The sequence below is a fragment of the Pleurodeles waltl genome, chromosome 11 (assembly GCF_031143425.1).
Source record: "Pleurodeles waltl isolate 20211129_DDA chromosome 11, aPleWal1.hap1.20221129, whole genome shotgun sequence".
Classification (NCBI taxonomy): Eukaryota; Metazoa; Chordata; class Amphibia; order Caudata; family Salamandridae; genus Pleurodeles; species Pleurodeles waltl.
The window spans coordinates 870396300-870411601 of record NC_090450.1 but is presented as its reverse complement, the minus strand read 5'-3'; the positions used below and the strand labels follow the sequence as shown (position 1 = coordinate 870411601).

The 15302-nt window shown below is 40.2% G+C and overlaps 1 protein-coding gene across 3 annotated transcripts in view; it reads right to left on the bottom strand.

Annotated features, from left to right (window-relative positions):
• Positions 1-4041: 4041 nt before the first annotated feature.
• TRPV4 (transient receptor potential cation channel subfamily V member 4) overlaps positions 4042-15302 on the bottom strand; it is a 467135-nt gene continuing 455874 nt past the window's right edge. For all 3 annotated transcript variants that reach the window (XM_069214733.1, XM_069214732.1, XM_069214731.1), the window contains exons 15-16: positions 10131-10252; positions 4042-7840 (exon numbers count right to left, since the gene is read on the bottom strand). In XM_069214733.1, the coding sequence (XP_069070834.1) occupies positions 7683-7840; positions 10131-10252 (280 nt within the window). In that variant the 3' untranslated portion in view covers positions 4042-7682. The remainder of the gene's footprint in view (positions 7841-10130; positions 10253-15302) is intronic.

Sequence of the window (15302 nt, the reverse complement as noted above, 5' to 3'; positions counted from 1 at the left end):
GATTCAATACAAAGGCACTGTGTGCTGATGATAGTGCCTGTTGTCCGCAGCACTCAAGAATCATCTACTGGTGTGTGGTCACTGAGCTCGAGAAGAACAGGGAAGTATTCATGGACCTGGTGGAGTGAGTAACGCAATGAGTTAAGGACCCACCAAAGGGTCTGAGTGAGTTGCACATCAAGAACCTGTCGGAGTCAGCTGCAACCTACAGCCATCCACACGAAAGAGGGTAATTGACCAGAGCCTCTGGTCCTGATGCGACCCTTCAAGCGACCTGCTGGATAGTAGGCTGCTGTACAATTCTCAGGGAGATTGTCATGTGCCACCTGGAAGCTTCTTGCAATTGGTGAGATCCTGCTGCCGCAGGTGGGACAAACGCAACCCAACAACATGCCTACGAACTGGGTGAGAGACTGAATGGGTCTATGCCGGAGAGGCCGGGTGCAAAGACAAAACCGGTTTGGGGGACAATGAGCTCCACCTATAAATATTTACACATTGTAGTACTCCGATGGTCTTGAGGGGCTAGAGAAGGGGAAGGAGAAATATAGAGACAAAATGTGTAATGGAGAAACCACTACTGGACTGCCACAGTCCTCTCAGTCTCTTTCTGTCCCTCCCCTTCTAGAGGCAGTGTAACTAAACTGCTCATGATTATTTAAAAAGATCAAGAATGTGACTTTTAATATTTTACATGCATGTGCTTAAGCTTCAACCTGTTTCACAGTCTCACAGTCTTATTTCAAATTTCCAAAAGGGATCTAGCTGAGTCCAGCTGAGACAACATAAAACGCTTTCACTCTTGCTCCAACCTGAGTTTAGCTGGAAATCCCACTGATTTAGATACCAGTTCCTTTCTGATTTTCGGGTATGCCTTCTTCCGTGCAAGAACATAAGGATTAAGGTCAGGAAAATCAATAATCGGGTAGGCTCTAGGGACATCGTATTTTGCTTTATTGCTGCTCTCAAAATGTTTACTATCCTTGTTGCTGCAAGTGGCTAAGGCATTACAGTGACCCCTATCCCTAGATTCGCTTTACACTCTGGAAGATAGTCTAAATTCTTTCCTGAATGGATTTTGTTATACCTCCAGCTCAAACACCTGAAGATCTCTCAATTTTGACATCTCCTTGAGTAGCTGCTTTGTGGCGAGATACAAGGGACTCTCAGAAGAGTGCCATTCCACAGATTATGCAGGGACTTAATTCTAATAACCAGTTTTGTTTGGCCTCATTTTTGAAGGAAGTAAAGCCCAAGACACAAGGTTCTATTTGCTTTTGCCTCTTTGTCAATGTTTGCAACGTGTAAATCATACTTTCTTGTCCATTTTCCAATGGTTACATCCTTCCCACTAGTTCTTTGATTTTTTGTTCCATTGATTTCACTGTTTTCCACCCCATCTGTTTTGCAAATCAGTGCACTGCAAAACCTCTTAAGAAAATGCCAGTAGTCCAACCTCTTCCATAGGATAATCCATTCACTCTTTGGGTTTCTTCTTTTGGGGTAAAATAAATCTTCTTTCTAGTGCTTACTCAGACATTTGACAGTCAGGGTTAAAATAGAACAAGTGCAGGTTTCCCACTTGATATTATGCCAGCCCTCCTCATCTTCTGTGTGGGAGGTGGGTTTTAGCAAGGACAGTGATTTGTGCTGAAGCTCTGCAGTTTTGGAGTTACCAGTTCAAGGCCTAGCACTCCTCCTGTGAGACCACTGAGAGTCTGCAGCCCCAGGTAAGCCATAACACACAGAAATCAACAGGCCACTCATATCGATAACCCAGTACCTCAGATTAGGTCGATGCTGCCTGCTGGTTGGGCCCCAACTCTATGAGGGAAGCACAGGTGAGGTTCTCACCACCTGTGCCAATTGAACAAGCGCACTCTGATTGCTGGCCAGGACATTTCATCCATTAGAACGAGGATTCTGGTCTTGCTTCTGCTATTATGTATGAGGCTCTATTTTGTCCTCCCTCACAAGGTCACCAAGGCATGCTCTAGGGTACCCCTTGGGGGGGGGGGGGTAGGGGAATGGAAGCATAGGCAATACACGGATATCTTGAGACCCAGGTATGCCCCTCATGTACACCCTTTTAGGAAATAAACAGAGTTTAAGAGTGATCAAGGCAGTGAGATCACCCAGAGATATGTCAGAGAGCTGAGTATTATAGCATGGGTGGGAACAGCATTGCTTTGCTGCTGGACCCATTAACCACGAAACTCTGATGAAGACCTCAAGTGAAAGGAAACGTACCTGACAAGTCACTTAGTGCTTCCAGTTTTTTGTGGTTGCAGGGGTTGGAATAAGAACTCATTTTTTGGGACCATGTCTTATTTGTCATCATACTTTGATCAGAATAAGGAGATTACAAAACTGGCAAGCTTTTTAGGCTCAGGATTCTCCTGCAGCCTCTTCATGAACAGTATTTTCACACGGAAAGTGATATACCTGGTAATCTTTCATTATGTCCTTATTCCTTAGGGTAGAAAAATGTAGGGAGATCAAGACTGTAGAGGTTGGAACAGAATATTTATGATTATGATGTATAAGTATGTGGACCCTCAACCATTAATTATTAATTTGAGGACATTTGAGAACAGACAAGGGCTTTCTTGGCTCACTATATCCACTGTACAACAGAGTGAAGGCCATTTTAGCAGTGGCAACACACAGCCTTTCATGTTGGGTATGCCTACGTTAGCACAACACCCACACCACACAACATATAGCAGCTATAAAGCCGGTTTGGGTCAGCCCTCTTAAACCACTGAATAGTTTGGTTGAGCTCCCTTTACCACTGGCGTCCTAGGTTGACTGTCAAGTTTTGGTATCAGACCGCAAGATTTTGAGAATATGTAATTTTGTTCTAAAGCTATAGCTCAACTTGATAATTTAGGCATAAGAAGTGATTTTATTTGATGTTTGCACTGTGATTTATTTAACTGTTTGGTAAGGCAAACTTGTTTTGTAACACGTCTATGTGTTTTATACATGGAGCAGTAGGAGAAGGCACTGTTTTTAGCAGCAAAGTTAGTCTTGCTGGTTCACTGTGGAGAAACAGTGCAATTATCCATGCAACACATAGTTATGTATTTTCTTGACCTTGAGGTAATACGATAATATTCCATGTTGTAATTGTCATACATTAACTTTTTCATTTTGTCACTCAATGTTGCTTGACCTAAGAAAAATTCAAGATGTTTACAATTCGTCAGGCTTTGTATGGGCTTTTGAAAGTCCCAAGGTGGTAGTTCCATTCACATACATGAGTTCAGCCAGAGGCCTACCTCCTCAAGCCACACAAAAGTCTGACTCTACAGAGCTACGCTTTCAGGTCAACAGAGTCATGCAAAGGCAGGGTGATGCAAGTTCTTATTGGAAGAGCAAAAACATTTATATATTTGATCTAATTGACCTGTTCATACAGGTACCTGTGAGCACCCTAGCAGTGAACAATTTAAAGCATCCTCACTGAGCTACCAGTCAAATGTGCTTAGACATTACAGATATTTAATACTGCATGCTTGATGTTTATCTGTTATTATTCCAGATACATAATACCAATGTTTGGTGTATATTTCTTAGAATTGCGACCTGAAAGGGATTTCATGTCATGTGAGTAGGAGCCAGCCTTACAACTTCCACCCAAAATGCTCATGTGGTGGGTCACTCTGTGTGCAGAATGGCGTTCTGCCCCCCTCTCTTATTCCAGTGGTAGCAAAAGAGACACTAAAAAAAAGATCAACAAGAAAGTAACTGTCCCCCCAGTTCCTCAATTATAAATTTTATTTTAGCTCATATTTGTTAGGGGTGTGTTTGCCCCTTGTATGTGGATTATCTGTGCATGTGTATTGAATTAACTATTGTGCCATAGATCATTAAGCACTAAGTTACCTACAAAGATGAAGAGCTCTTTGTGTCCACTGTTTGTGTGCTATCCAATGAAACATATAAGTGACACATCCTTCCTAAAATACATACTATGAATGGCACTGTTTTGAAAAGTAGAATAAAATGAATACACAGAAAGGACAAATGTTTGTGGTATAGTTTTATATATCATGAGGGAGTTCTACTGCCCAAAGATTAAAACATGAGGCTTTGACCTTAAAAAAGAATTACACTAACTACAACTAGTGTTTTGTAAAATATGGATTCCTTCAAGTACACAGGGTTCTTCTAAACAAATGCAAATAATAAGAAAATCTCTTTTTAGGCATGTTGATTTTTTAAATATATGAATACATTGACACCAGCACTGTCATCTCAGTATGAGATAATGAATTGTTGAATAATTTAAGTAAAAAAGGTACAGAAATAAAATGTCTAAATTTGATTAGTATCACATGTGCACAGAGATGGAAAGGCCATTGTTTTTCATGAAATGATTAATTATAATATGAACTTTCCTTATGTTTTAAAGGCAGATGATGCACCACTTAATCTGGTACATTAATGAAAATGTTTGTTGTGTTATCTCATAGTTTAAGTCATATATTACTTGGATTTTTTAGCATTCAAATGTTTCTTTTAAACTTAAAGAATCGAAAATAGGTTTTAAATGAGGACTACTGTAACAGCAATACACGCTCTTTTTTATTTTCAACATAATCTAAAAGAAACACATTTTACTACCTGAAATAGAGTAAACTTTAAATTTTAAAAAACAATTCATTCATACTGTTAATGTGTTTAAATAAACTGTTGTCTATAAAAATATTTTTATCTATGAATTGTGTATACATTTGTCATGAAAAATTCAGTCTAACAAATGTTTACATTTTTGACAACATCAGTGCCTCACAAAAAGGTTTTTGCAAACCTCTTCCTCTCTGTGAGCGTTCCCCTTTTCTACACATTAGGAAATTCTAGACAAAGTCAGATGCTGTCTTCTTTAATACAAAAAAGGAGTGAAATTACTGAATAGACAGGACCTTGCAAATACATATGAAAGAAATGCAAATTTGGGCCATCTTATCACAAATGTGACACTTTCCCAAACCCTAACACTTGCATATAAAATGTAACTACATCCTCTACTAGATTACAATTTTCCTATCTATCCAAGACCTGAGAATTTAGAGCTGTAGGAGCAAATCAACAGTAAATATGTTGTTACATAATGCTTAAATTTTCCCTCCAACTCATCTTATGAAAGTACGTATGTAAAAAGCATGACCCTGGTAGAAGAGATGACGAATCAAAGAACATCATGATACAAAAAGATTGATTTTAGTGTTATCATCTGTGAAAATTCTGGGCTAAGATTCATACAAAATTATGTATATTAGCAGATTATGACTTCAGAAGGTTGGAATTCTGGAAATTTGAATTCTTTTCATAGTACTTTGATTCAAAAGTACAACAATGTGGGGTACTACTGGATTGGTACCACTGCTTATATCCACAAAGACATCTTATTGACAACCACAGTAGCAAAACTGTTGTTTGTTTGGGTGCAAACTGAGTGCCACTAGAGTCAATAAATGGCTTTTTTCCATAAAGATTACACTTTTGTCTTGCAGTTTGTGCACTACCAATGCAAAGCTGTGCCACAATCTCAAAGGCAATAGGGTTACAAATTAAAAGACAAGTTGAGTGACGTGACGTACACAACAGTATTCTTATTCATTTTTTAATTACATTAATAAAAGCTGATAGTTGCTTTGAAGTACTGAAATAGCAAATTCCCTTCCCTGCGTTCGTCCCCTTCACATTCGACCAGCAGGAACAAGACCCATTAGAAATCAACCCCTAGAAAACATGAAAGCGAGGGCATTATATAGGAATAAAGTTAAAAGACTTTGGTACACAGTCTCAAAAGGTTTTAGAGTGCAATAAACCAACAACTCCCACTGCAAGACAATGGTGGTACATTTGAGCACTAACATAAAGGATATTCATTTTTATTCTGGTGGAATGTTGTTTTCTGCACAATGCTTTCCAGTTGCATGATTTTTACATTCTGATGTGCAGGGTGTTGTCTTATTATATGTGTATATACTAATGGGTATTACTAGAATTGTATAAAATCATACAGTGTGCCATCTCGGATGCAGTATTGTTTGTCTGCAATGTCAATGGCAATGCAATGTGCAAAAGCAAAAATGGAGTATTGTCTTTCCTTGATGTAACATCCTGTGCTTTTACAGCTCATATCACTCATTCTGCACATTATGTTTACGGATTAAAATTTATATGGCTAAAAAGTGTGCAAATTCTGCAAAAAATTTAATGAGCCGTAGTTTGTGTCAGAGGGTTAGGTCAAAGTGTTCTGGCTGTGAATTTAGATACAATTTTCACAACCGATAGATGTTGTATCAATGATAATAAACAGACTGCTATCATGTATAAAGTCATAAAACAGAGGACAAGACATGAATCTTTATTGTAACAAATGTAAAAAAATAGCATTTTATTAAAAAGTTAAAACAGCATTGTCTACCACGAGCTCAAATTGTGTTTTTGTGTGAGATGCATATTTTTGCCTTTGGTCCTGCAGAATTTTGGTCTACATGTGGTGTCCCATTGCTATTGATAGGTTTATAAAAAATAAGCAACAGTATATTGATAGTGCTAAGTAGAAAATCTCACACATTCGTATTGCACAGCAATGTTTCTGGTCGTTAAATAAAATATGATAGAATGTAAAATAACAATAAAACTGCAGAAAGAACGAAATATTTTTCTCCTATGTTTTACTGGTCTGCAAATAGGTTGTGCTTCCTTCATAGCAATCCTGATTTAATTGCCACAGGGAAAAAGGCATTTGCTCTGCGGGTGAGGGAGGTAGTGAGAAGAAGAAGCAAACGAAGGCAGAGTTGGGGTAGGGGATGAATCATCATTGCCATTTCAGGGAGGTGTGTCAGAGGGTTTCTACAGTGCCTCTGACAGCAAAGATATTATTAAAAATCTAAGCAATCTAATAAAAAGAAGATAACCTACATAATGCAACAACGAAGTGTAACATACTGAAGTTTGATGAGATGAACACTGGTGACTATAGTTCAAGAGACATGGGTGTTGCTCCCAAGATGTAAACATCTACGATACCATAATCGAAACAAAGTAAAAACAAGTACTAGGAAATGGAGCACCAGTGATCAGAATCTGGCAGTGCTTAGTTGAGAATGTTCAGATTCTTCCATTGACTACAGCACACAAATGATCCATAAAAACTGATGCCGCAGGAAAGTGTCCTTTGCATGGGACCTGTGGAATGTTCTGACCCATAAAGATCAATGCTACTTTTCTCAATGTGCTTCAACTCCAAGACAGGTTACACTGATTGTAGCTAACTGACTGTCCAGAAGTAGAGGATCCATGGTTTGAATATCACATGCAAACCTGCATTTGGTCTATGTTCTCAACGAAGAGCACGCATGAGGGATGTTCAGATTAAGGCTACATCCACTCCCAGGCACTGTTAAGATTGGTCCGGGAATGATGCATGTGTCAAAGCTATAACCAGACCTTCAATGCTCCTGAAAAATGGATGCAAAACAGTATAAAATATTTATCCATGTCTGTTTGGTTGAAATATAAAGAAGCCTTTGTTCCTGTCATCCTGTAATGTGCAAAAGTGCAATGCCGCACCAAGAAGCGGTCGGTGCAAGGGAGGCAGAGACATCATGGAACTCTGACGTTTATATTCTTCCCTTTTTAATGTACTTTTGTGCTGCCTGTTAGATATGAGTTTCGTCCTTCTTCCAGTTCTGAGGGTATCCCTGCCTTGGATAGGCAGTGTTGGAGGGTCTCATTTGATCGAGTGATACCACCACCTCATCTGAATGAGGGTTCTTGTGTTGTTCCACAGCCCGTGGGACCACACTCGACCAGCGATCTGCATACGGGTAAAGATAAGACACTCATTAATCTTTCCTGCTTGGAAGAACGCACAGTATAGTATATGACAGCTCTAGCCAGATATGATCTCGTCAAACTCAGTAATGACTACAAATAAATACCACTGACCAGAACAGACAGCAGAAATAGTAGATATATCTGAAACATAATACAGTAAACCTAAGCTTTAAAGACTGCACTTGCTATAGCATCTGTGGGCAAGAAGCACATAAGAGTTTACACTCCACATAACTTCACCTTGGATACACAAACATTGTCATTCATGGCACCAACAGCAGATCCTAGTTCATATAAACAAGGTTTCAACATTCCAACTCACAGATGGCATATCTGAAAGCAAAACAATCAGCAAATATGGCAGCACTTCTCTAGTCCTAAGACATAAGGGAGAGAACAGAGTGTTTCTAGGAGGGCGTGGTTAAGGAAGATGATAAACAGGTTGTAACTACAAATACTAACTTTTTTTTTTTACATAGATATGAAGACTTAACTTTAGTCCCTCCACTGCAGGAGTACATGTGCAATTCGAATGTAAATGGCACTTCCTCATATTATCGGTCAGTGTAACAGAAGGGGCTTCTCTACCCGGAAACCAAAGATTCTTTATAGTAAAGTATTTTGTGAGAATGTGGTGACTTGGTCCCTGTGTGTCTTACATGCAGTTCTACTAAACAGTGCTTCAGTGCATGGATTCTGAACAGCCTAAAAAACGTAACCCCAGGAACCACACGTGGCAGAATAATTCATGCATGTACATATTTACACGCTGACTCACATATGCACAGGGTCCGACAAGCCTCTATTCATTTAAATGAGAGAACTACACAGAATAAGACAGAAGTCACCCAATGAGATAGTTGTGCAAAAGAACATCAAAACTGCAGAAATATTTTTCTCATGCGTTCTTGCTGATCTGCAATGAGTAGGCTGTTTCAACCCGTGGCAATCTTTATTTAATTGCCACAAGGGGAAAGGCATTGGATGTGTGGATGGGGGAGGTAGGGAGAATGCGAGGCAAACAAGGGCAGCGACTGGGGCCGAATGTGTGTCTGAGGGTTTCTAGAGTGCCTCTGGGAGCTATTAAAATACGAGTAATCTATTCGAAAGAAGATGATTACAGAAAATCACACGATGGCAATTCTCCTTTTGGGGAAAAAGGTTAAGGATATCTTTGCCCCCATGTGATGTTTCTTACGCTATAAGATGCTGTGACCTCGGCCTGCACAGTAGTGCCCTACACTTTCAAAGCTGCAAAGTGTCCTAGCTGAGCTGTTATTCTTCAATGAAGGGAGCGGCTGGAGAGGGCAAGGTGGTTTAATTCTGTCAGAACAAGGTAATTGTGAAAGACCTGTTATCTTCCTGTATGCATGCAGGACAAAGTCACAGATGGCCTCCTGTGTTTTTCTAATGCACAGTCGTGAAATTAGACCTGCTGAGTAAACACAGTGGAAGACAAGGAGTCCTGTTATGGTTCTGGGCATCATCTAGGGTACAAAGATGGTTTATCATATCTACGCATTACACCTTTACATTAATAAGGATTAATTTCCTTTAAACGTCTTCTCTTAATCTCACCACTGCAGGTTGATGTTACTAATGGAAACCAAGTGAGTATTGCTATTGCCTGTGTCTTTGTTCACTCCCTGGTCCCTGAAGTACCGCACCAGACGTACTTTACAACATGATGCCAAGAATCATTTGGGATTTTGCTGGTACTGCTGACTTCAAGTGTGAAGTAAATCCCATAAAGAGGAGACGTGGATTCTGTACCAACTCTCAACAAGTGGGTCAGATGAGAAGCAGTTCTTCAGTCTGGCGCCTTCTTAAGATGAGCAAGGGATAAGGGATATCCTGACTCTGTGTACTGTAGTAGGTCATGATGTCAGTCTTTTGTAGAAGGTATGATGCTACTAGAGAATATAGGTTTTAGAATTCTAGCTTTGGAGGGGGAGAGCTCAGATACAAAAGGGCTGAGTACACAATAACAGCTCTTGCTGGACGTTCACAAAACATTCCGATCCTGTAACCTGAACCTGTTATACTTTGAATGCTTCATCCTGAGAAAACGTATCTGATTCGACAATGATGCACCTTAACAACAATATAACATAGCACAGCTGACCATAAGAAGTCTCAATAACATAAAACAACAAACAGTTATGACTGAAGCGTGATGTACACTTGCGATAACAGGTGAATATCTTTAGAAACTAAGGACACGATCAGAAACTGTAAAATGAACACATGATGCTCTCAGCCAATCATACCTCTCCTCAGACGGCCCACAGTCTGCGAGATGCCATAATACTGATAGGTCTCGTTCTTCCCAGGATCCTCGTTAATAATTCCCAGATTCTGATTCCAGTGTGACCAGTTCACCTCATCTACCCTGGGAGACACAAGGAGGAATTGCATAATCAACATGTTACACTTCAAGGTATAAATACAAGGTAAGTCAATGACACAAGGCGGATGGTATGGAGAAGTACCCTGTAAACACACACAATTAAGGAGCCAGTCATAATCTAAGCCCATTACCTATAAAACTGTCAGTATTCTTTCTGTGCGAAATGGTACAAGTGCCTCGCTTGCACAAGGAACTAAAATGTGCTGTGGATTATAGATTTACTGTTACCATTCCTTAGTGTCCAGCGTGAGCTAACATCAGAGCCCTGTCTATGTGAGATGAGGCCGATGCACGGAATGTACATCTTCCTAACAAGCAACCAGAGGATACTGACAAGTTCACATGCACTTGAACTAGCACAGTGTGTGCTATGGCATTTCTCTGGGCATGACAACGGGCTCCGTACCAGGGATTTCCAGGCTTTCAGGTGTGATGAAGAAGAGACAAATGTCTCCAGCTCACCTCTATGGTACGCATGAGCCATCCATCTCTTGCTACTTCCTGTGCACACCCTTTAGAAAGACATTGGGTGTGTCTTCGATGATTATTCTCACACAGGCGTCTCTTTCAGTTGCATCACGTTTTTCTTTATCTCTGGCCAGTCAAAAATGCCTTCAGAGTAAGTTAAGCCGTATGCAATGTTAAAGAAGCATTCTAGACTTGGAACATCCACTATATAATTTATGGTGAGGCCTCAATTGCAATAGTTAAAATTCTGGGAGCAGAGGTTTATGATCTGTAGTAATGTAGAACTGTCCAATGTGTAAGTAGACATCAAAGTGTATGTATTCCGAGAGGATATCCGTAGCTTCCCTTTTCATGTATGAATACTTTTTACAGGGTCTGCTACTGCGTGACGGGTATAGGCTAACTCAGCCAACTCATCATTTTCTTCTTCTTGGAAAAGAACTGCTTTCATCTCTTTTGGATAGTGTTAAAAGCTAGTCTGACTGGATTCTTCATGTCACAGTGCCCCTCCTGTGATTAAGGCTGACAAGAGCATTTTTGTTTTGTGGAAGGCATGGTTTTGCTCCAAATCTCATTTCCAAATGGTGTCGATTTTGTAAAAGTTAATGTAGGGTGACCCGGTATTTGTTGAAATTGCAGCACTATTAGACCCTGCCAATGAAGCTCCGTACTTCTGACAGTGTGAGCTACAAGTGCAGCCCTGACTTTGGCACAATCTGTGTCGACTAGTGTCGGGAAAGTTATATCCAAAGAATGTAATATCTTGGCAACCTTGGTTTAGTATAGCGTAAAGCCTCGTATCCTTGAGTCTTTCACATAGCTCTCAGACAAAACTTTGTGCTCATTGATTGCACATACCAGCATATAGTTGCAGAGGACTCAAAAGCAATGTAGACCAGCAAGGACTTCGGTAATTTCTTAACGTTGCCAACGTTCAGCTTCTCATAGCTTCAGAGTTTCACATGTAATCAAAAAGTGGAGCTGTAATGTGATTCAGGAGCAAATATTATTTAATGGTATTATGAGTGTAGGTGAATTTTGGAGACATTTTTCAAGCCATTGACATCAGCTACCAAGTCAAGGGCTGGAGTGATGAGTCTTTCCATTTTGATCTCTGTAACGATATCTGTATTTAACCACCAACTCCAGCTTGACTTCTGACTCCATTTTTTGCTTAGCTTAGCTTCAGATGCCATCACATCGGTGGCCCAGGTATTTTTCCACAAAGCTTAATTTCTACACTGAACATGTTTTCGATTCTTCTCAATTCTTCTCACCAGCACCGGTTTGCACTGTGCAGGAACATAACATGGGGGATGTGGACAGTAGACGTGATAAGACAGTTTCAGCTTGGGAATGTTTTCATTACGGAAAAGTACTGCTCCTCTGCAGCTGCAATGCGCATTGGGGCAAGACATGTTCCTTTGCGTGTTTTCGACACAGACCGAATACAGTCAGAGCTTGTATTACATAACTTACTTAAAGGGTGCGGGAGGTTGCCAGAACCTTCCTCTTGGGTTTAAGGTATATAAGGTGGGGAAGCAACTCATTTTGACGGTGGATGCACTGCCCAGAACAAAGTCCCGTCAGGGAAGCTTCTCCTGTGTCAGCCTTCCAGGGTTCCACAGATTGATGTTGGCACCAGGATGATGCTGTTGGATTTGATCCCCATGGTGATGCATTTTTATATACACACACACACTTATTTTTTTATGCCTGTCATTGTGTAACTGCTTTATACTAGCATTTACACATGTTTTTTTGCATTCAAGTTAAATGCTCATGTTTATATTTTCATGTGATTTCATTTGAAATCTGGGAAGTGCCTTAATAAATTAATTACTCAAACTAGGAGCGCTGCAATCCTTGGCATCATTTTCCTCTTAGCTTGAAGCAAATCTCTTTATTAAGTAAGCACACACGTGGATACAAAGGCAAACCACATTTGACTGCTTGGGCTCACTGGTGACCACTATTGGCAGCATTCAGTGAATGGGCCCAAAGACCTCTTGATTATTTTTTAACTTTGAGAGAAAAGAGCCCTTCCTCCACCTTCTGCCACACATGGAAGGCTGCTCAGAGGTTTCTGATCACAGCTAGTTGGAAGGAATAATCGATGTGAAAAACTTTATGTAAGAATAAAGGCTGTAACAGTTTGTCCAGTTTGCTTTCTAGATTCACATTTCCAATTAGATTAATAAATTATGCTGATTTGCAGCTCAGACAGTGTGTGACCTCAGCTCCATTACAAAAACTTTAACTATGACCTAATGATGGTTGTGATGAATAGTTGCAGAGAATACCCATTTTAGAACAATGGATCTATCTTGACTCCTCAATTGAGTAGCTTTGGTCACATGTGTTGCCTGTGATAATTGTTCATATCTACTGTTTTCAACATATCAAAGAGCACTTGGGTCTCTGTCTTTATAGAACTGGTCCTGGTTGGCGTTTTTCTGACCTAGATATCCTTTCCCTCCTTCTAGGAGAAAGTCCAGTGTGATCTTCTAACCTGTCAAAGTGTTTGATTTGTGGTAATTCCAAGTGTGACAACATGATGTCTGCTGTTTTCCATGAGTTGTGAGCATTGGCCCTTTCTTTTTCTTCAACTTACTTTGGAGAGTGTAGTGTTAAAGGTTTTAGCATGTGTGGCTCAGGTAGCGTGAGTTTTTTCCTTCCAAACATCATGTTATTTAAATGGCCTACGTGCTTTGGGTCTTCTCTCTGTCTGCATGTTCTCTCTTGTATCTTGCCTTCCCCTGCATTTGTGCTTGTACCTCACTTTTTTCACTGGTGTGATTGGTGCCCACATGTTGGGGGCATATTCTTTTGTTTCATCAAATGCTTAGCCATTTTCAAGTCAAAGTCACATCTGCAGAGCTGGACTGTGGTTTGAGGACAACCCTTACTGCAGTTTCATAGAGGTGTTCTACTGCTTGCAAGAACAGGCTTGTATTGCATACAATATTTTATCATCAGGACGCATTTGCATTTGGAAAACCTATTCCAAGATCACTGCTGCACACACAGGTTGCCATCGTGGAAAGGATTACAGTAATCCATTTAAAGATGGCCACCCAGTGATACAAAGGTGGGCTGCAGTGTTAGGTTGAAATATTTGGTGGGGGGCGCCTATAATATGTTAAAGAGATTAGCTATTTCTGAGAATGTATCTGTGTTATTAACAATAAAATGTGAAAACCATGCGTTTCTTCTGAATAATATGGCATTTGGGACAAAAGTGCAGAAGTGGTGCTGGTTACTGACTATGAACGGAATAAGCCCTACTGTGATATACGACAGTAATGATATAAGCCTTTCAAGGACAGAAGACTGATTTGTTACACATGAGCTGTCTACATTAAGCTCCGGAATAATTGGAGAAATTTTGTGTTACCCTGAAGAGAAATTATCAAAAATTACAAGATTAGGCCTGTTTACTTGCAAAACTCTGCATTATTTCTTGTAATTTTGCTCAATTATGCTATGGCAATTTAAGGAAATTATGCCCATCCTTACTATTTAAATTGGTCAGCAGTGGGGTGGGTGTAACACAAGTAATGTGCAAACTTACAGCAAGATTATGTGATATTAAGCAGAATTACATGAGGAGCATAACCCAGCATTTAGTGCTATTTTCTTGGAGTAAAATCCACCCTTGTGTACAAAATGGACCTGAGGATGCAGTATCTCAGAAAATCCCTTTGAGTTTTCAGGTCCTTAAAAAAAGGAACTAAATAAAACTACAAAAACATGAGCCAGAAAACCAAAAGAATTTGTCTTTCTGTTTAAATTTCGACTTCCAGATTTGAAACCTTGGGCTATAAATGGCAGAAGTCCATTTCCCCCCGCCATTATTTATCAATCACAGTGGTCCTGTTCATTCCTTCTGCTAAATTTGGGACTATTACAAATCGCATTTGTTTTGTTTTCTCCCATTTATCTTTCAGAAGTCAAAACCTTACATGAGAAGAATCGGGCATGGTACCTTTTCTAAGTACTGACTTCGCATTTTAATTGTTAGGTCTTGCCTCCAAGCCTGAAAGGCTGGATGTGAAAAACTTATTGTGGGCTTACCGAAACTTACACTGGGCTTAGAGCTGACCCTTTGCTTACCAATGCTTTGCTTTACTGTCACTGTCGTTTGCTTATTTCTTATTCAATAGCTTGCCTTCCTCTTCTGCTGCTGGCTCTCTCCCACTGCTTGGCCTCTTTACCATTTTTGATTGGATGGACCCAGCTGACGTCAGGGGTCTACTCTATCCTTTTGTTTCTTCACTACCAGGGAGTTAATGTGTTTTCCTAATCTCTTCCTATGTTTGTGCTGCTTTCCCGTACATGCCCTCTGTGCTTTTCATATTTTCCCTACAGCTTGTATATTGATTCCCACAAGCCCATCGCCTCCGTTGCTCATACTGCCGGGTGGAGTTGACTATACTCAGGCAGCTCTCATGTAATAGGAGCCCATGTGATAAACTGAAGCACGAGCTCACTTTACTCACTGAGAGCCCTGGGCCTTCCCTGCTGTTTCTTTCCTGCTGTTAGGCAGATATTTGACAACCGG